Source organism: Natrix helvetica (genome assembly GCF_964273705.1).
Source record: "Natrix helvetica genome assembly, chromosome: 2".
Taxonomy (NCBI): domain Eukaryota; kingdom Metazoa; phylum Chordata; class Lepidosauria; order Squamata; family Natricidae; genus Natrix; species Natrix helvetica.
The window spans coordinates 215,350,854-215,372,845 of NC_138552.1; the positions used below are offsets into that span (position 1 = coordinate 215,350,854).

The 21,992-nt window shown below is 43.7% G+C and overlaps 1 protein-coding gene across 1 annotated transcript; it reads left to right on the plus strand.

Annotated features, from left to right (window-relative positions):
- The first annotated feature begins 262 nt into the window (after window positions 1–262).
- On the plus strand, window positions 263–21,637 carry LOC309386748 (monocarboxylate transporter 10-like). The gene is made up of 10 exons (XM_081942500.1): window positions 263–494; window positions 1,925–1,978; window positions 3,254–3,496; window positions 3,719–3,934; window positions 4,192–4,405; window positions 6,881–7,031; window positions 8,355–8,517; window positions 15,486–15,689; window positions 18,002–18,204; window positions 19,604–21,637. The coding sequence occupies exons 3-10, from the start codon at window positions 3,256–3,258 to the stop codon at window positions 20,417–20,419; spliced, it is 2,208 nt and encodes a 735-aa protein (XP_081798626.1). The 5' UTR covers window positions 263–494; window positions 1,925–1,978; window positions 3,254–3,255; the 3' UTR covers window positions 20,420–21,637.
- Window positions 21,638–21,992: the final 355 nt, after the last annotated feature.

Genomic DNA, 21,992 nt, shown 5'->3' on the forward strand with positions numbered 1-21,992 from the left:
GTGGCCGCAAGTCCGGGAGAAGCCCCGCCCCTCCCTTCACAGTTTCCCGCTCTATTTCTTTCTGCCTTCACTATGGAACTGCGGCGCGGCTTAAGTTCGAGGCTCTCCTGCCCTCCGCCCCCCCCCCCCCATCTTTTTCAGCGAGCGTTCTAACGGAGAGTTCGACGTCATACGTGACACGTCACAACGCTTTTGCTTGCTTTTGAAAAAAAAACTGGAGCCGTGGTCTTTTTCTGGGTCAGCGTCCTCCGCTGGGGGATTTGGTGGCTGGGCTAGGAGAAGGGAGTGTAAAATTGGGCGGTGGGAGACCCGAGCTTCCTCAGAGGAGGCGCTGGAGGGCTGTGTATCCCATAATAATGGGGCCACCCACCGTCGTCTAGGCTAACTGTTGGGACAAGGAGAGAGACGGAATAGCTCAAGAGAAGGAGAATAGCGGTGGCGTTATCGTAGGGCATAACGAAAAGAAAAGAGGTATTAAGATAGGCACACAATAGGTATATGGGAACTGAATTGGACTTCGTACGATCACTGGATTCATTCTGCTGAAGCACATTTATTGAGAAAGTGAACTGATTGGCCACAGAGCTTTTGGCATTATTTAAGCATGTGTTATTTAAAAAATGCTGCTGTTAACGCTTAATGGCTTTGGAGATTCTCGGCCATCCAGGTGATGGTTGTCCCCAAAGTCCTTTTTCAAAAGGCAGCTGCCTTTTGTTTTTCCCTTGAAGATCTTTCGCTTCTCATCCATGGTCAAAACTGAAGAAGCCTCTTGGATGAGATATGAAAAGCAAAGTCCAATTGCTTTTTGTAAACGAAAAGCAAAGTCCAATTGCTTTTTTGTTTGTTAACATTGTTAAGGATTATTGGATATTCCTATACTTTGATTAGAAAGGGAAAGAAGTTGGTTCAGTTGATTATTTCCATGATACTTTTAAACTAGTAGCATATTCAGAAAACTGAAACAAGATGCTTTTGAGCACCTACAAAATGTGTTAATTAGGTAAATTAAGTTCTGCCTTGAACAGGAGGTTGGGCAAGAAGATACTCAAGGTCCCTTCCAACCTTATTAGTCTATGATCTAAATCAGAGAATGTGACTATGATTTTATTGTTGAACTGCAGTTGGAATATTCAAAAATTCAAATGCTAATTTTGGTGTGAAGGTTGTAGGACTGTCAATTTGCTTTTTAGTAATAATGATTGCTTGCAGGCTTGTATAGGAACATGCCTGAAATTATGAATATTGTGTGGGTGAGGAATATGGGTAGAGAAAAGAATTTGAATACCTCTTTGGAAAGACTAAACTATGCAGGGCATGAAACAGTGAACAATATAAGCACTACAATCTGGGACAGGCATCCTAGTTTCAACCTGCTGGTACTCTTTGTTTTCCATGAATTACTTGGAAAAGAAGAGAAAGAAAGATAACTTTGGGGGTTGTATAAAATTAGACCACGTGTTAAATGTAGTTTATGTTCAGATGGTTTTAAATAAACAATAAACTGCTACAATTTTCTTTTAAAAATACTATGCAGATTTTTGAAGGCAGGCAACTTCTTCAAATTAAATGCATTTTTGTGCAGCAGCTGTATGATTGATTCCTGAATAAAGTGTAGCTGTTTTAAGGACTTGCAAACCAATGCTGCATTAGTGCCCCTTTAATCCTTGGCATATTCTAGAGCACTTCTTTATTCAAAAGCCTGCGCGGCCATACTTTTTCCACTTTAAATGAGCATAAAATTGCTGCATCTTTCTAAATTGTAAGACAACATGATAATGAACGTGTTTGTGTGTTTTTAATAAAATCTATTCCCTCAATAATTTTTCGTATCTGCTTTTAGGCAAGAAGAATTTTAAGAAAAAGCAGGACCCAATATTTGCACTAGAATGATTTCATAATCTCTGTATTTTTCCACCTTGTACAGATATTCTATATATAATAAAATTAAATATTTTTTTCTGTAAATAAGCTGAGCCAGGTAAGTGCCTTGATATACTAAAACTATAACCCTATTTTTTATCTTGAGTATATGTGTACAAAATATTTAGAAGCATATTGATCCATAAGTTTCAGGGGAAAAATATCAGAAAGAAGATTTCTTAAGGGACAGATTTTTCTCAGAATTATATTCTCTACTTTTATCAAAAACCAATTTATAGTTTTAAAATATTTAAAGTTAGCAAATTGAAGTAGAAGATATTTTAGTTAGATTCAATGTATGCTTTTAGAACATTTGTCTGGTATCAGAAATATTTGTAGGAGATAATCAGGCTGAGCCCGAGGGAAGGGTCAAATGCATTATAAGTTACGAGTCCCTGCATGTCCACAAGACATGCAAGTCCAGCCCACCTTGAATGCTTCTCTTCTATTCATTTCCCTTGACTGTTAGTGGGTCAGGTTTGTAGAGAGCTTAAACTTGCAATAAATCTTTATTACTCATGTGAACTTCCTGAATGTCTTGATTTCTGCTTGACAATATTAGCAAAAACAAGGCATGTATTAAAAAAAATTCTCTTGTACCTTGCATTTGTCAAATAGTCAAATGTTCACTGATGAATATAATAGCTTTTATAGTCTTATAAAATTATTTGTGAAATTACGTTTCTAGGAATTGACACTTGTAACATCTTTTAGATCACTTATGAAAAGTTGTAAATAAACGGTCAAGACTTTGCCAGCGGGCAGTACAGGTAGTTTTTTGGGTTATGAAGACAATTGGGACTGGAATTGCCATTGGTAAGCAATGCAGTGGTGCATTTTCATGTGACTGTGCTGCTTAGGGGTGGCAATCCCAGTTGTCGTCATTAAGAGACCATTGTGTGGATCATTAAACACGGACCTTACATGACAGTGACTTCCAACTTCCTGCTCGCTTCCCCATTTACTTTCCTACTGGAAAGTCAGCAGGAAACTTCAGAAATTGCACTAGCACAATAGCAGCTTGCTGCAACATAGCAGCTTGCTATGCAATTGCAACATTGCAATTGCAAACCAAGTGCCAAGAACCCAGATCTCAATCGTGTAACTGCAGAGACGGTGCGATGGCTGGAACTCTGCAGAGTGCAGACCAATCGTAAGTGTCCCTTGTTGAGCACTGTCACAAATTTGAACTGTTGCTGACATGGTCATAATGCTTATATGTGCATGCTGCTTTGGTAAGAAACTTCTGATTATTGGACAGGTGTGCTGAATCTTTTCTATTTGAGAGATTAATAATGCTTTTTTTTTGTTCTCTACAATTCTTTGTTCCCAGTCATGCCTGCCTTAAATAAAATTCGTGCTATGATGAATAAACGGAGATTAAGAAGAACATGTACTTTGGATGAGATCAAGACAGATGTCTCTTTTTTACATCCCCCTCCGAATGGGGGTTGGGGCTGGGTTGTAGTTTTAGCTGCTGCTACTCACTGCTTGTTTGTCAGTGGATTTCATAGTGCCTTTGGTGTTTACATGATGCCCCTTCTTGACACTTTTAAATCAAGTAACTCGCAGATAGGTAGGTCATTGTTACATTAAGGTTTCCAGCATAGCTTTGATATATTGTACTTCAGTTTTGCTTATAATTATGTCTTGCTTAACAGTCTTTCAGCAAATGGTTTAAACTATATGTCAATGCTCTTGAAATCCATAAGAATTAGTGTCATTTACATCAGTAAAACATACAAGTGATTTGATAATATTTTTTATATGTTTAATTAAACACATTTGTCTTTTTAAGCTTGGATTGGATCTATCAGCTATGCTTTCATTATGATTTTTGGTCCTGTTTCTGGAAAACTTCTGGTGAAGTATGGAGCTATAAAAGTGGCGATAATTGGAAATCTAGTGACCATAGGTGGTCTAGTATGGTCATCATATACTCAAAAGTTACCAATGCTGTTTTTCACTCATGGAATCCTTGTTGGTGTGGGATCAAGTCTGGCCTACACTCCAGGTAATGCTTTACATTAAAATCAAATTTTGTCACACATTTCTTTTGTTTTTGAACATTTTTGCTTTGCCTTTGCTTTGCTTTTCAGCAAGAAAACTCATTAAAAATAGTAGCATGGTTTTTAATTGTGTCAGATGAAAAGCAATGTGTAAGCTTTCTCCTTTCCCAGATATCTTTCTCATGTTAAATAAAACAGAGTGTAATGTGACTGGACGTCAATATAAAACAACTACTCTAAATTACTGTTTATTTCTTGATAGGCCTGATAATGGTTAGCCTTTACTTTACTACAAGGCGTTCATTTGCCACTGGATTAGTGATGGCTGGAGGAGCTGCAGGAACTTTCGTACAGAATAAACTTCAATATTATCTAATTCAGAAACTTGGATGGAGAGATAGTATGCGTGTATATAGTGGAATTCTATCCATATGTATTTTTGCTGGATTTGCATACAAGCCTCTTCAAAAACGTATGTAACTGCTTTGGGCATTTTAAATTAAATAACACCTTTTTCCTGTGTGTGTGTGGGGGTAGAGAATCCATATTGGATAATATACGGATACAAAGTAACACAAAGAGTTGTTTTCAGGCTTCTGAATTTTTCTACACAATGACTCAGACAAAACACAGCTATACTCCCCCCCCCCCCAAAATAAATAAGTAACAACATGGGAATAAAAAGAAAGTAAATCCAACATTTAGGACAACTATTGCAACCATGTTTGCAATTTGATCTCAATCTGGGATGCTAGTTGTAGACTGAATGCCCCAATGGACAGTGTCATACAGCAAATGGAAATTATATGGAAGGTACATCAAATGGTGCATTGCTTAAATTAAAATGTGTCCCTATATCAGCGATGGCGAACCTTTTTTGGCTCGCATGCCATAGGGGGGAGCACAGGGGGGTCATGTGCAGGTGTGCCGTACCCATAATGCAATGCACGACCACCCAGTGCGCATGCGCACACTACAGGTGTGACACCCCCCATTTTTGCATGCTTTTTTCGCCCTCCCCAGGCTCCAGAGGCTTTATAGGAGCATGGGGAGGGCAAAAACAGCCCCCCCGCCCCCCCAGAAGCCCTCTGGAGGCTTCAGAGACCTTCAGGAGGCTTCCCTGAAGCCTCCGAAACAGTCAAAACGACGCTCCAAGCAAACCGGAAGTCGTTTTGAGCGCTCCAAAGGCTTCAGGGACCTTCAGGAGGCTTCCCTAAAGCCTCCGGAGCAGTCAGAACGACCCTCCGAGCAAACAGGAAGTCCATTCCAGAACTTCCGGTTTGCCCGTAGGGCCGTTTTTGTGTGCTCCAGAGGCTTCAGGGAAGATCATGAGGGCCTCCGGGGGGGCGGGGAGGCTCTTTTCGCCCTCCCCTGGCTCCTATAAAGCCTCTGGAGCCTGGGGAGGGCGAAAAATGGCTTTAAAAAGGGGTGAACTCAGCTGGCCAGTGCATGCATGCGCGCTGGCCAGCTGATAGGGCAGCGCCTCGTGCCCTGACAAATGGCTCCGTGTGCCACCTGTGGCATGCGTGCCATAGGTTCGCCATCAGTGACTTATATTATCTCTGCTTCCTTTCATAGACTGTTTTCCAAAGACCCTTTCTAATTTTATTTTATTTTATTTAAATTTGGGCAAGTCTTTAATAAGATAATATATAACCATTGACTATAGATGAAATCATAGCACTAGCACCTAGACTCAGATACTGCTTCACAGTGCTTTAAAAGATCTCTTAGCTATTGACAGAGTCAGCATATTGCCCCCAACAATCTGGGTCCCCATTTTACCGACCTCGAAAGGATGGATTACAAATGCATCCTAGGACTGTTTTGAAAAGGTAGTTATATGTTTAGTTTCCCTCATCTTGTAATATCTAATTCAAATTTTCTGCATCTGGATGTGGGTGTGACATAGCAGCTAATAATATGGAATAGAGCAGAAAATGTATGTCTTGTAAGTCATAAATTCATTGGACATGTGAGTAGATAAGAACTTGACACATATTAAGTGTTCTGTAAAAGTAAGTTTCACAACCATGTATTTATTAAATTCAGATTCTGGTTATTAATGATTGTAGTGACACTTGTCTATCAGGGATTATTTCAGGTTGTTCAGTCGCTAAGTCCCGTCTGACCCTTGGTGATCTCATGGCCTATCGCACCTCCCTGTTTTCTCCTGTCCTCCACTGTCTCCCGGAGTCTAACCATGCCCACTGCATCAATGACACTCATCCTCTGCCATCTCCTTCTCTTTTGCCTTCAGTCTTTCCCAGCATCAGTCCTCTCTTCTCATTTGATGGCTAAAATATTTGTGGTTCAGCTTCAATATCTGTCCTAAAGGACAGTCAGGGTTGATTTCCTTTAGGATAAAGCTATTTAAAGAGGCTGAATATAAATGCAAGATCAGACCCATATGGCCTGGCAATAGCTAGAACTTAAGGAAGTCAGCATGTTTGATCCTTATCCCCCCCTCCCCCTAGATCTCAAGTATGCCACGCTTGTTTGATGGTTGCCTTGGTAATGGCTTTTCCTCATGTTTTTCTAGGCCATTCCCTTATGCCTTTCCCACCCAACATACTGGCTGCATTTTGGAAATTGTAGGCACCAGCGTAGAAAAAACAACCCAGTGTGATTCCTATTCATGATAAAAGTAAACTTTTTGTGTACAAGGAACTCATTCTCTCTAATGCCTGTACCTGCTCCAGCTGTGTCCAGCAAGACATGTTAGCAGAGGTTCTTGTGGTATATAAAATCATTCCCTGAAATCATCCTCAAAATAATTGCTTAAACATCACACAAATCTGTCCTGTGCTCATTTGTGATACACTTTTTATGTTATCCGGGTTGCACATAACTGTTGTATTTATTGCTTTCTGGTGAAATTAATCAGTATTCTAAGGCATTGTGTAAACAGCAGTAATTTCTCTTTTTTTTACTTTGTATTTTAAAGATAGAGCTCATCCAAGTGTAGTTGAAAAATTTAAAACATCGCCTCTAAGAGGGTTTATAGTTGATTTAAGTTTATGGAAAGATCGTATTTTTGAGGTATGGGTGAGTTCTCTTGGATTAGCAAAATTTGGATTCTACATTCCTTTTGTGCATATGGTAAGTTGCCATTCTCTTTTTTTGGGGGGGCTTTTCTATTATAGCTTGGAACAAGGGTCCCCAACCTGTGGGCCATGACCCACTAGTGGGCTTTGAGGGATTTGCAACCAGGCCATGGTAATGGCCCCCGAGCGTGTGTGTTTGCACGCACATTCTCACTTGCATGAGCACCAGCCAAGCGTACACATACGCTCCATTTAAATGAGCAGTAGGTATGTGTGCATGGTACTTGTGCAAATTGAGGTGCGTGTATGCACTTGCCAGCCACTTGTGTGTGTTACCATCTCTTCTCCCACCCCGCCGGTCTGCAAAAGTGGAAACACTGGGGGAACTCTGGCTTAGAATGTTTATTTTTATAGCATATGTAAAATCTGTAAATCTATATATATAAAAATAGCTGTGTATGTGTGTGTGTGTGTGTTCCAGCATAACTCCAGAACTTCTGGGCTGCTGAAATGAAAAGGACTGAATTATATCTATAGTGTCAAGTCACAGTACTTTTGACAGTGAATGTGTGCATTTTGGATTCAAGTTCTGTTAAGATACAGCCTGTTGTGCCTTAAAATGGCTTCTACTGTATAGCACAGTGGAGTTGCCATGGTAACGGCTTCACAGTACTCCATAAGGGACTCCCTCCAATACAGGATTGGGATAAATACATACCCAGGCTACCCCGGGTTATCAGCTAGTTCTAACTATTTTAAGACATGTGGCTAAACATTCAATCTTTACCAGTTTTAATCCTTAACTCAATTTTGGAGAAGGGCTACATCAATTTGGGCCAAGTTGATTTATTTTTAGTAGCTGTAAGATTGTTGTTTGTCCATAATAGGTAAGTGGTCACTGCGAACAAGTGTACATTTATTTCAATAGTGTCAGATACACCAATTGCAGTCTTGACTGTAGTAACTTTCAAAACTTGCATAATACTTGGTCAATTACTTTTGAGGAATAATTTTTGAAGAAAACATAGATTTAAATTTGCCTCAGGATTTAAATTTGGTGCCTTCTTCATATATTGGATCAAATCCCATAGTCCCCTGTCAGTTTGATCTTTGGCAATGCATTATGGAGGCACCAAATTGGAGAACACTAATGTATCCAATGAAGGTAGACTTATCAGGAGAGGAGTATGAAATGCTTGAATTGTCAGTCAGTCACATCTATTTTTTTTGCTAACTATTTGCATAAACCTTTAAACAAGTATGACTGAATTTGCAGCTATATTTAATTACTAGGTTAGCTTAATTATGACTAGTGTTCACTAAACAGAATACCTTTAACCGGACATGTTAAAAATCATGCTTCATTTTTTTTTTACAGATGAAACTTGCAGGTGATTTGGGTATTCCTTTGGAAAAAGCATCCTACATTATGGTGGGACTTGGAGTAAGCAGCATGATTAGTTGTCTTATGTTTGGAAAAATTTGTGATATCGAAAATATCGACCGTCTTTATATTAATCAAGCATCCATATTATCTGTTGGTAAGTTTCACAATAAGCTTCTGAAGGTTTTTTGCCTAAGAAATTACGGTTTTAGACCTAGAAACATCTAGATCAGGGGTGTCCAAACTTGGGAACTTTAAGACTGGTGGACTTCAACTCCCAGAATTCCTCAGCCAAAGTTCCCAAGTTTGGACACCCCTGATCTAGGGTGTCACTTCTTGCAGATGAGCTATATCAGCACAACTGCAAGTTAACACTGTACCTTAAGTTAATTATTGCCAACTCTTCTTGAGGCCATTCGTGTGATGGCTTGAATTCCAGTTCTCACTGGAACATGATGAGTAGAAATTAGGGAATTAGGGAAATGGAATCTGACATATTAGGTGGGTTCTCATGGGAGAACCTACCGTATTTTTCAAAGTATAAGATGCACCCTTTTCCCTCAAAAAAGAGGCTGAAAATCTGGGTTTGTCTTATATACTGAATTCAGCATTTTTTTGCCTCCTGAAACCCCGCCCCCTTCACCAAAATGGCCGTGCATAGCTTGTAGGAGGCTTTCAGAGAGCTCCTGGGGGCTGGGGAGGGCAGAAATGAGTAAAAAATGTGCTGTTTTTTGCTCATTTTTGCCCACTCCCAGGCCTGAGGAGCACCTATAAGCTTTCTAATGCCCTTTTTTTGACAAAAAACGGGCCCGTTTTCCAGTAGAGTGGAGGGAGGGGTCACTGAAGGGTTATTACAGCCTGATTGGTCCATTTGACTGAGAGAAAACTTCTTAGCCTTCGGCTTCTCCCGTTGGCTCCCAGTTTCCTCTCAGTCAAGAAGGTCCAACGACATATTTTTGGTTCCCAGTGCGACTGTGAGTAATTGAGGTGATTAAATTGGCAATTCCAAATTATTAAAATTTATTGATAAAGAAGAGAAGAGAGCTGTGCCCAACAAACAGCCCTTCGCTGTCTCAGATAGGCAGGGAGAGCAACGAGGAGCGTCCTCCTTTCCTTGAATTCCCTCCCTGCTGGGCTTTCTCCTTCCCCGGCTGATTCCTGGGGCCTCGGGCGTGCCGGGTGGATCGCAGCTCGCAGACTCTCCCCCGCCGACCCTTCTATCAAGCCGCAGCGCCGGCGGCCTATTTGCCGTGCGTGAAGACCGGCAATCCTCTAAATTCGGCTGCGCCGCCTCCCCCAGGTCAGCGGAGCTCTCGGCGGCGGCGCGAGCAAAGACCGGAGCGCCAGCGGCTCTTGCCGGGCGTGAAGACCGGCACGAATCTCCCCCCTACACAAAGAGATCTAAATTTGGGTCGGCTGGCTTCCAAATTGCGAGGGGAGACAAGCGGCGGCACGCGCGCCATTTTAGCGGCCGCCTGAAGAGACGCAGGACATTAAATTGAGCGGCGGCCATTTTGAACACGTGGCGGCAGTTACAGGCCTCACTCAAGCCACCGACGCTCGCAGGCCCAGTCTGCACATTCTCATCAGTGCGGGGCCTAGCAACTGCAAGGAGCTCATTCTACATCTGAAACCTTTGACACGTGAGTGGGGCGATGGCAGCGCGTTCTGAGGGAGCTCAAACAACAACAACCCAGACCCAAGAGGACAAGTCAGGCCCCACTGCCCCAGCCAGGCCTCGAGTTCCCAGGCCTACTGCGGAGGATCGCCCCTCCAGAGCCCTACAAAGGGATGAGCTTAGGCGTTCCAGGGCAATCGAGAAAGCAATTGAGAGGGCAGAAAGAAAGAAGGTCAGGGATCCCAATCCTAGATCTAGATCCCCCAGACCTGAGGCTCCTAGTCATTCCCCTTCTGTCAACAGGGGATTCAGCCCTTCTTCTCCCTCTTCCTCTTCATCCAGATCTGCTAGGAGTGAAGGACGGGGGGCCTCTCCCCCACCCCCAACTTCCCCTGGGACAGGGGGCTTGGATAGGAATGATCCTTTAGAGGGCCCCTCTGCAGGCCCCTCCCGGGGTAGGAGGTCCCACAGGGATCCCATTCCCCATGACTACGATTCTGATTATGACGAGGAGGATCTAGAACACCTCCCTGAAAATCTAAAGAGATTAATTTCTGCAGCCATTTCCAGGGGAATAGCTCAAAGGGACAGACCTTCCCGGCATAATAGGATTACTCCATTCAGCAGGGCCAGGTCTAGGAATTCCTCCCCCTCCCTCATGAGCGAGGTCTCCTCTAGGGGGGAGGCCAGTCGTCAAGACGACTGGGGATTCTCTGAGGAAGAGGATGCGGCCTCTGATCAGCCCACTTCTTCTAACTTGTTCATCCAGGCCATGTTTAAGCCCCTACTGAAGAAGGCTAGGAGGACCACCAAGGTGGGCACAGGGGATCCCACAGTTCCCCCGCCCAGGGATCCAGACATGGTGATGTTCTCAAACACGGCCACCAACAAAGAGGAGATCCCTGCTCCTCCTCTGTTCTTGGAGGTGGCCACCAGTCAGTGGGCCCGACCTTCGAATTTTTCCCCTCCTGGCAGCAATGATAGGCGGGCTTATAATATGGAGAAGGCTTTCTTACAGGCAATCCAACTTCCGGCTATAGATCAACCCATAGCTGCCCTGGTCTCATCCTCCCCGGTGGTCTCTGGGGATGCTGCGGACAAACTTAAGCCGGAGGATAAGAGGGCGGAGCTTACCCTGCGGAAAAATTATAAGGCCTCCGCTTGGGCAATGCGGGCGGCGGCTGCCGCCTCGTATTTTAATCGCACAACAGTGATGTGGCTCCGCCAACTCCAGGATCGTATCCCGATCCAGGATGATCGCATCCATCAGGACCTGACCAAAATTATGGCGGCCTGCCAGTATTCGGCCGACGCGACCTTGGATGCCATGCGTTTTGGCTCCAGCGCCTTGGCCACCTCTGTGGCCTCACGCCGGCTCCTTTGGCTTAGAAATTGGCAGATCGATAATAAAGCCAAATGGGATTTGATAGCTGCCCCCTTCACGGGTCCAAATTTGTTTGGGTCTGCCCTAGACCCAATTCTAGTGGAGAATAAGGACAAGAAAAAGGTAATGCCTACCTCCACTAAGAAGTCCGAGACACGCAGTCACCCATATCGCAGGCCTCCTTTCAGAAACTATGACAGGGACCAGGAGTCCCGTTTCCAGCAGTACAGACAGGATAGGCCATTCAATAGACAAGGCTTCCAAGACCGCTCCAGATACCAGTCTCAGTCCAAGCGGCCCTTTCGCGGGGGGGGCGGCCGCCCCTTCCGCAGAGGGAAATGACTCAAATCCGAGTCATCCCATAGGCGGCCGCCTGGCATTGTACGCGGACAAGTGGGACCAGATTACAACAGACGGTTGGGTCCGGGCGACCATTCGCCACGGCCTAAGGTTAGAGTTTCTCTCCTATCCCCCGAGGCGCTTCAAAGTTTTCTCCCCATCCCGGGATCCGGAACGCCGTCATCTCATGGACCTCGCGGTTTCACACCTTCTGGAAATCAGAGCGGTGGAGGTCGTTCCGGAAACGGAGAGGGGGCGGGGCTACTATTCAAATCTATTTGTAGTCCCGAAGACCTCGGGGGGTTGGAGGGCGATTCTCGACCTGAAGCGCCTGAATCAGTATCTAGTTTACAGGCGCTTCAAGATGGCCTCCCTAAAATCAATCTTGCAGGGCATTCGAAAGGGGGATTACATGGCCTCGGTAGACCTGACGGAGGCCTACCTACACATCCCCATCCTTCGATCTCACCGTCAATTTCTGAGGTTTTCCCACAAAGGCAGACACTATCAGTACCGGGCCCTGCCATTCGGCCTGGCCTCGGCCCCTCGGACGTTCACCAAAGTCCTGGCGGCACTGGCCGCTTATCTGAGATCCATCCCAGTCAGGCTCCAGTGTTACCTGGACGACGTCTTAGTGCAAGCAGGGTCTCTTCCCAGGGCCAAGGCAGACCTCCAGCTGACCATCCAATGGCTCCAGACACTAGGCTTCTCAGTGAATTTCCACAAGAGCCATCTATCCCCATCCAGACAGGTTCTGCATCTAGGGACAGTGATAGATTCCCAGGCGGGGTGGGTCCGCCTGTCCCCAGACCGCTTAGACAGTCTGACGCAGTTGATCAGGTCAATCAGGACAAAAAGGTCCGTTTCCACCCTGACATTATCACGACTCTTGGGGAAGATGGTATCCTGCATAGGGATAGTTCCCTGGGCCCGCCTGCATCTGCGTCCCCTTCAGTGGGCCTTAATACCAGCCCAAAGGAGAATGTTGAGCAACTCTCTACGACCGCTTCGCTTAACGTCGGAAGTGAGACGCTCGCTCAAGTGGTGGATGTCCCCAGCATTGCGACAGGGGGCCTCTATTTGGGAGCCGGAGAGAGTACAAGTCACGACGGACGCGAGCCTTTACGGCTGGGGGGCCGTGATGGGGTCCGACATGGCCCAGGGACGTTGGACTGCCTCGGACCTCAGACACAATATAAATTGGCTCGAACTCAAGGCCGCGAGACTGGCCCTCCGGACTTTCAACCGCCAGCTACAGGGGCGACATGTCCTACTACTTACGGACAATGTAGCGACGAAAGCTCATGTAAACCGGCAAGGCGGGACTCATTTCCGAGCCCTCTGGCGGGAGGCACAGACATTAGGCCTATGGGCGGAGAGACACTTGGCCTCCATTGCGGCAGAACATATTGCGGGGACGTCCAATCACCAGGCAGACTGGTTGAGCCGGGCGACTCTGGACAACGGCGAGTGGCAGCTAGATCCAGAGTTGTTTCGAAAGATCTGCCTCAGGTTCGCCAACCCCCTTGTGGACCTGTTTGCCTCCCCCAGCAACACGCAGCTGCCGAGATTTTTCACCAGATTCAAGACCCCAGCTGCAGAAGGAGCGGATGCTCTCAGGACCCGGTGGCCTCCGGGTCTCCTCTACGCCTTCCCTCCCCTTCCCCTCATTCCAAGAACCATTCGGAAGGTAGTCACAGAGAGGGCTTCCGTCATTCTGTTAGCCCCATATTGGCCGAGGAGACCATGGTTTGCGGACCTGGTCCAGCTCTCGGTCGTAGATCCCTGGAGAATCCCACCGGAAGAGGTAGTCTTGTATCAGGGGGTCTTAGTTCACCCAGAGCCTCAGTGGCTGCATCTGACCGCGTGGCTCTTGAGAGGGGATTGCTGAAACGGAGGAAGCTGTCATCGGTGGTCATAGCCACCTTAGAGGCAGCTAGGAAACCGTCCACAGTGAGGATCTATAACGCCACCTGGTCGGCCTTCGCGAAGTGGTGTAGCCCCAGGGGGGTGGATCCAGCCAAGGCCACGGTTCCAGACGTTCTAGAATTTCTTCAAAAAGGATTAGAGGATGGGTTGTCCCATAATACCCTCAGGCGACAGGTAGCGGCCCTAGCCACTATATTGGGAGGGGAGGGTCCCTCTACCCTCTCTCGCTCTCCGTTGGTGAAGAGGTTCCTTAAAGGGGCGGCCAACATCCGTCCGCCTCCGGTCCATAGGTTCCCTACATGGGACCTTACCATCGTCCTGAAGGCACTGACGGGGTCTCCCTTTGAACCGCTCAGGTCGGTCCACATGCGCCTCCTATCACTGAAGGTAGTATTTTTAGTGGCCATTACGTCGGCCAGGCGTATCTCTGAGCTGGGGGCCCTTTCTGTTAGAAGCGACCTTTGCATGATTCACCAGGACAGGGTGGTATTGCGTTTAGATCCTTCGTTCATACCGAAGGTCAATACTCTGTTTCATAGGGCCCAGGAAATTGTCCTACCAAATTTTTGCCCCAATCCAACAAGGGAGAGAGAACAGGCGTGGCATCGGTTGGATGTACGCAGGGCCCTCCGTATTTATCTGAAACGGACGGAGGGCATTCGTAAGACCGAGGCGTTGTTTGTCTCGTTTCACCCAGGTTCCCTAGGCAAAAAGGTCTCGTCTTCAACTATTGGGAGGTGGATCAGGTTGGCCATCGTTGAGGCCTATGGAGCCTCAGGTAAATCTCCCCCGTCGGGGATTACAGCTCACTCTACTCGTAGTGCGGCCTCCTCAGCGGCCTGGGCCACAAGGGCGCCCTTCGAGGACATCTGTCGCGCGGCCACCTGGGCCTCCCCTACTCCTTTCATAAGACACTATCGCCTGGACGCTTATGCCTCGGCCGAGGCATCCTTTGGGCGGAGGGTTCTCCAGCGGGTGGTGGCCGATCCTCCCCCTGAGACCCAGTCTCCCCTCCCTGGGACGTAGCGTGGGTATGTCCCTTCAGTGACCCCTCCCTCCACTCTACTGGAAAAAGAACGTTGGTCTTACCTGAACGTTTTTTTCGGGAGAGTGGAGGGAGGGGTCACTCTCCCACCCTAGTTAGATAGACAGGGTCTGGGAGGGGTAGGATCGGGTGGCCCGGGGCGGCTTTCCCTTGTCTTCTTACATCATGCAGACGCTGACCTGACATCGCGGAAACTGGGAGCCAACGGGAGAAGCCGAAGGCTAAGAAGTTTTCTCTCAGTCAAATGGACCAATCAGGCTGTAATAACCCTTCAGTGACCCCTCCCTCCACTCTCCCGAAAAAAACGTTCAGGTAAGACCAACGTTCTTTTTCATGAGAAATGGCCCATTTTTTGCTCATTTTTTGCCCCCGACCCCCCCAGGAACACTCTACAAGCCTCCTAAGGGCTATTCATGCCCTTTAAAAAAATACAGGCCCGTTTTCACGAAGGTTTTGGGGAGGTTTGCAGGGTGCAAAAACTTTTTTAAAAAATTTGCCTCTTGAAAACTTTGGTGTGTCTTATACTTTGGTGCGTCTTATACTCCGAAAAATACGGTAATTTCTTTATGGTACTCTAGCAGAAGACACTGAGCCCTTGGAGCCAATGCATAGGTTTCTTAATATGAGGCACGGAAGATAGTGCACTACTACCGTACTTGAGAAACAAAATTTTGGAAATTAGAACTAAAATATTGGAAATTAGCAGTGGCAAAGCCTGATGATTGCTGTTTTATCGCAGTTTACATTATAGGGTAAATAAATACATTTGGTTCATATTGAAACATACGTCCTTCATGTTTTATTTTTCAGGTGTGGTCTACTTTATTATTCCTCATTGCACATCTTTTGGCGCTCTTGTAGCCATTTGCTCCCTTTTGGGATTTTTTGATGCAGGAAACTATGTTCTCCTACCTGTCCTTACATTTGATTTGATGGGAGCAGAGAAAATGCCTGTTGCATGGGGATTTATGATGGCTGTCAATGCAATTAGCTGTTTTGGTCCACCTTTTGCAGGTAAATCAGTTAATGTGACTGTGCGATTTGTCTGTAAAAAACACTGATAGCCTAGAGAAAACTATATTGCTAATGTGTCCAAGAACTGACTCTTCCCATGGCCTATCTAATTATTTATTTGCTTATTATATTTGTATGCCTGCAAATCTCACAAGAATGGCATACAGCAGTGAATTAAAAAGGAAAACCAATAAATATTTAAAAACAATCATGTTTCAAAACAATAAAATGGCACCCAAGCAGGGGGAATGATATGAGCCACAGTAAGATAGCTGTCAGCGTTCCAAATATCATCCAAAATTAAATCAGAGTCCAAGCCAGAGTATTCCTCAAAGTTCCAATTTATTAAGAGAGACATGTCGGCACATCTGTGGAAACCCGAATCTGAAAGCTTCCCGGGTTTCCGCACCCAGTTGAAAGTTCACGATCTTGCCTCCACACCCACAAGTCCATCACATGGTCCAATATTCCACTGCCACACTGGCAGTTCCACCCATCCAGTTCCGGTCAGGCTCAGAGGCGTAGAGAACAAAGGATGACCTTGGCTTCCTAGAAAGGAATTTTATTTTGACAACAATACATTCTACTCCTTACTATTCCCCCTCCCAATTCCCTACTAATGAAATAGCATAGTAGAAAAGAATATTAGTGTGGCAGGCCAAAGATCCTAAAAGGAACTGGCTGCATGCCTGACAATAGCATCACAGGATTTCCCCAGCCTGCTATGCCCCCCAGGTCTGATGTTACAGCCAGGACTTGAATATTGAACAGGATGGACCTTGCCTTACTTCTGGGGGTAAAAGATCTCATAATGGGAGTGCCACACCAAAGAGAGTCTGCCTTCTGGGACCCAAGTTTAATTCCCTAATAATTGGGACATGCAGTCTGCTTTCTCTGGTAGGACAAGCACATATAATGAGGAAGAAGCAGTCTCTCAGATTTCTCCTCCCCAACTACCCTCACCTGGAATCAGCCCTGGAGAAAGGAAGTGAACTGGAACAGCACTCTTATTGCCCACCCTCAATCAAACTCAATCCAGAAAGACTCCATGGTCAATTGTATCAAAAACTGCAGAGAGGTCAAACAGGGCAACGATGGATGCCTGACCAGCATCTCACACTTGCCTGGCTTCTTGAGGAGCGGGTGAGGCAAACTGACCATCGCTAAAACTTACTCACATAATCCCCTGAACCAGTTTAATCAGCAAGGAGGCACATGGATCTAAAGAACGGGGCTGAGCTTACAGCCCCAAAGACCCTGTCTGTTTTCTCTGGTCAGACAGGTCCATTCCTGTTCAGATAACGGCAATATTCCTTGCTAGGTATTTCCACTGGTTCTGCAACAAGGCCAGCGTCCACTTGGTTCTCTGAGCCCCTCTTAACCCCTCTTAGCTGCTCAGGAGCCCAGGAGGACTCATGGCACCCAGAACAGAGTGGCATGACACAATAAGATCTGCACACAATAAGAACAGAGGCTTAATGATGCTTTGCCACACTTACCACCACTAGTTAGGTCTTAAATGGCATTTCTAGACCAGATTCGAATTCATCCCTCATTGAGTACCAGCAAAGCTTTAGATGTCTCTTCTCTTGCTTCATCTCTCTCATCTCCTCTATACAGTGCCAGGATCCCTGAGAGGGAAGAGGTCACCATGGGTGCAATCTGATCCAAAGCTTCATTCATCCCCTTATTCCAAGTAACAACCAGAGCTTTGCAGCACAATAGCAGAAACAACTCCCATTCTCTTTAGAACCTATCTGGGTCCATTAGTCACTGGGCACTTTCCTCTTTCTTTTCTATGTATGCCTATATAGGTACTCCTTGTTTAATGACTACTCATTTACCAACCATTTGAACTTATGACAGCACTGAACAAGTGGTAGTTACAACGGGATTTCGTACCTACAACCATTGTAGCATCTTGCAGTCATGTGATAAGACTTTTTCTGGCTGGCTGCTCACAAAGTCAGTGGGGAAGCCAGCAGGAAGTCAGAAGCTGTGGTCATAAGAGGTTCTCGCTTAACAAACTTCACAGTTCTCACTTAACATTGGTAACTGGGGATTGCAAGAACTATTGCAGCTAAGTGCTATGGTCGCTATTTTAAAAAAAAACATAAAACTGTTGCTAAATTATGGCGTTTTCAATTCCAATTAGCAGTTAAGCAAGGACCAGCTGTATGGCTTTTGGGATCAGGAAGGTGTATGTTGTGATTGCTTAATTTTTTTTAATACTGGAATGTATGGTATCATTTGAAAGAAAATTCTGTTTTGGGAAAGGAAGCACAAAAGTAAACAACATATTTTTGTTTCAGGTGCAATGTATGACATGTATGGCACTTATACCATTGGCTTTGTAGTAACCGGGGTTTGCAATATTGCAGCAGCTGGCATACTTGCTTTAATACCCTGGTTGCAAAGAGAAGCAGTCCAGTCAACAAAAAACTACATTAATGCTTCTGTATGTGTAATAACCAATACCATCGTGCCTTGGCAATCTCCAAGTCCTTCATTAGGGGTAAGGAGTATTTGATGGCATTTCTTTCTCTAAACAAGAAAATTTCTTTCCTCTTCTTTTTCTTTCTCCTCCCCCTCCTCCCCCTCCTTTGGTAGTATGAATTCTGTACCAACCTGATCTTTGATAGGCATTTTATCACAATGACCCTTTCAGTTATTAGCATTTCTGTTGACAGGTGGTAGAGAAATTAATATAAAATCTTCATCATGGTCTTCGTGATTTGCTCAAACAGGATGTGCCAGCTACATGAAGACTCATTTAAACCTCTCAGAGTTTAGAAGTTTTGGCACGAACCCTTGCCCTTTGTGTGGTTCCAGCTATTTTTTAAAAAATTGCATCACAAGCAACATGTTTGGCTAATTTCTCCGGAGATTCCCCCCAATTCTGTTATTTTTTTCATTTCATTCATTTTTATTTGCTCCTAGACAAAGTATAAAAAGTACAGTTTCGTTGCCATTTGCCTTTAAGATACTTAAGGCCCTTTTAATAAATGGCAGTAGTAGGGAGTAACCCACTCTGAAATACTTTATACCCCTTTTGTCTGGGAAAAGGCTGCATTACGCAGGCTGTTAAAATATATCAGATGTTCATAAAGGAGGCCTGATATAATTACTCCTTCTGTCAGAAATTCATTGGATACAGTACTAAAGCTGTTGAACCCATAGCAGCTGAATGTCAAGATTGAGGCCTCAGTGCCCATCTGTCTCAAAAACTGTACACTTAGTTCTTGTTTAGTGACCACTGTTGGGACCAGCAACTCAGTCATTAAGCGAAGTAGTTGCTAAATGGAGAATCATGTGACGGTTACTGCATATGATTTTACTTCAGCCTTCCTGCTTACAGTATCGGAAGGATACAACTCCAGTTGTATGGTTGGGAAGGTCTCCAAATTTGATACATGAGGAAGCTGCGTAAAAGATTGGATCTTATAGTCCCTTTCCCTCACTCCAGTGCCCTCTGGAATGTTTGCCTTCACGCTGCAATAATTAGGAGGAGGAAATGAACAGATGCTTCAGATATTTACAATCTTTAGAGAGGAAGTGATTACAAGAGAGTAAGGCTTGAGTTTTGGTTTGGGATCACAGTTCTTACAAACTTATTTAGGATGTTGGGAATTATAATAATCTCTTTATTTTAAAATTGTCCCAAAGCAGAGTTTGAAGGGTATGTGGAAGGATGGTTTATAGCTAATGAATCCAAAGATTATTTAAATTAATAGATTTCAAAAGGAATATGAGTGATCATGATAATAGATGATAGACTTTTAAAATCAGATGTACACTGTCTTTCTTTCAGATACATAGTGCGAATTCAGATTACGAAGAGGAAATGGAAGAATGCTGTTGAACTGTCATCATTAATACTGTCTTTCATAATACATTTATTTGTTTTCTTATAGAGTATTAGTTCCTCATTCACAAAATCTATGGTATCTCCTGAACGAAGTACATCAGGCCATTCAAAAGGATTCAGCATGAAGTCCTTTAAGAGCATACTAAAATCAGATACAACATCTGGTAAGATGACGTCAGAACATAGGACTTCTGTGGCTACTGTGGAATATATGAAGCCTTTCCAGGATCAAGAGTACGGTACAGCTGAGGGGAAGCAAGACAAATCAGAATTAGCATCTGTTCAAAGTCAAGTTTCAGTCTCCATGCCCCAGGACCTACACATACCTTGTAGAAAAGAAGATGGAGTGCTCTTGAATGAGTATGAAGGAGATGAAGAAGCAGCTGATATTACAACCGGGGTAAGGCCTGGACAGGAGCTAACCGTGCCAGAACTATTCATGAGAAGGGAAAGGTCAGACTCTAAACAATTGGAGCGTTTTCCTCACAGAAAACAAGATGGGGTGGCTTTCTTGGATGAGTATGAAGGAGATGAAGAAGAAACTGATATTACAACCGGGGTAAGGCCTGGACAGGAGCTAACGGTGCCAGAACTATTTATGAGAAGGGAAAGGTCAGACTCTAAACAGTTGGAGCGTTTTCCTCACAGAAAACAAGATGGCGTGGCTTTTTTAGAAGACTTTATTAGTGATGAGGAAGAGCAGTTGAGATTTACGCCTTCTACCTCTCAGAAAAAAGAAGATGGGTTGGTGTTGGAGGATATTGATGAGCCTAATGATTATCAAGAGAAGCCTAAGAGCACAGCTACACTGAATCCAATGGAAGATGTAACCAAATCAGAAATGGCATCTGAAAAAAAATAAAACTTCTACATCATTGAAAGACTGAAAACACTTCCCCACAGAAAGAGCAATGATGTGATATTTGCTAAAGATGAAGTTAGCAATTTACCGTCATAAGAGAGGAAATAGCAAGAATTCATTAGTAGTATTAACAGCATTTGATCTAGCACATCTGCATGACTTCCTAGTAGCAATTTCTTTGTGTTATTCTGTATACTTTTTTCATGCTTGTTTACATAGCTTTTACAAATAATTGTTTCTAAAATAATTGTTTATTTTTCATTATTTTATAACTTAGATGTACAAACAATTTGAAAAGAACTGAATTCCCAGCAGATATTAAAACCATTTGGTCATTTTGCTATTTTTGGAAAATAAACAAGCCTTTAAATTATTTATGCTTTGTAGATAAATTGAGTTGAGACCATCATCCTATGCAAGATAAAATATGTAGCTCTAACCTTTATCTTCATTTTCTGCTACTGCACAGTAGGACTTTACTCTTAAGTGTCAAATTTTGTTCATAATATGGTGCACATATTCAGCTAACTGTTCTTAATGCTGAGAGATTAGATAATCCAATATTTTATTGTTTTCATGATCAATATAGGGAATGAGCAATGTAAAGAGTAGTAAAATAGCAGAATACTGTTTAGAATTCTGTATATTTTTCTTATCTGGTTCATAACATTCAATTAACCACCTGAAAATATATGTACAGTCAGGTTAATGGATATTTTTGACAATGATAATTTTGGGGGGCATTTGGCCTTTGCACGCCACCACATTGAATTTGAAATAAACCACTCAAGAAGTGAGCAAAGTGAAGGTTTTCAGCTTTAATTCAAGGGGTCTGACAAACATATGGCACTAACCATTGAGCCATTTTAATACTATTGTATTCAAAACCTTTGAGAACCAGTTTCATGTGGTGGTTAAGGCATCAGGCTAGAAACAGGCTAGAGTGTGAGTTCTAGTTCCACTTTAAGCACCTAGCCATCTGGGTGACCTTGGACTAGTCACATTCTTTTTTTTTCCTTTTTTTAAATAAAATTTTTACTTTCAAACAAACACAAACACACAAAACATACAACATAAAAACCTCTTCAACTGCATACAGTTGTGTCGATTGGTCACAAGATCTTTCTGCGTCCTTTCCAGTCATCACTTAAGCTTTATCAAAAATCACATATTGTCAATCAAATATCTTTGTATACATTATTATTATACTTCATTTGTTTGATTATCACTATTGTTTCTCCATTTTAAACAAGCTATTCTAAATATGTATCCATTTATATTATAATAATTCATTATATTATATTCAATATATTCAATAATAAAGAATTTTTATATGCTATTCTATATCATTCTATTAGCATTGATAACACTCTAATAATTTTCAATTCCATGTTTTTTCCACTATTAGTATCATCAATCTAATATACATGTATACAAATTGTTATAATTGTTGAACATTAAGCATAACTATTATTACATCCTTTTTATATAAGGCATATTAAATTTGAAGTAAATTTATATTATGGTGTTTCATTACATCATCCTGAAATCATCCCATGATATTACATCTTTA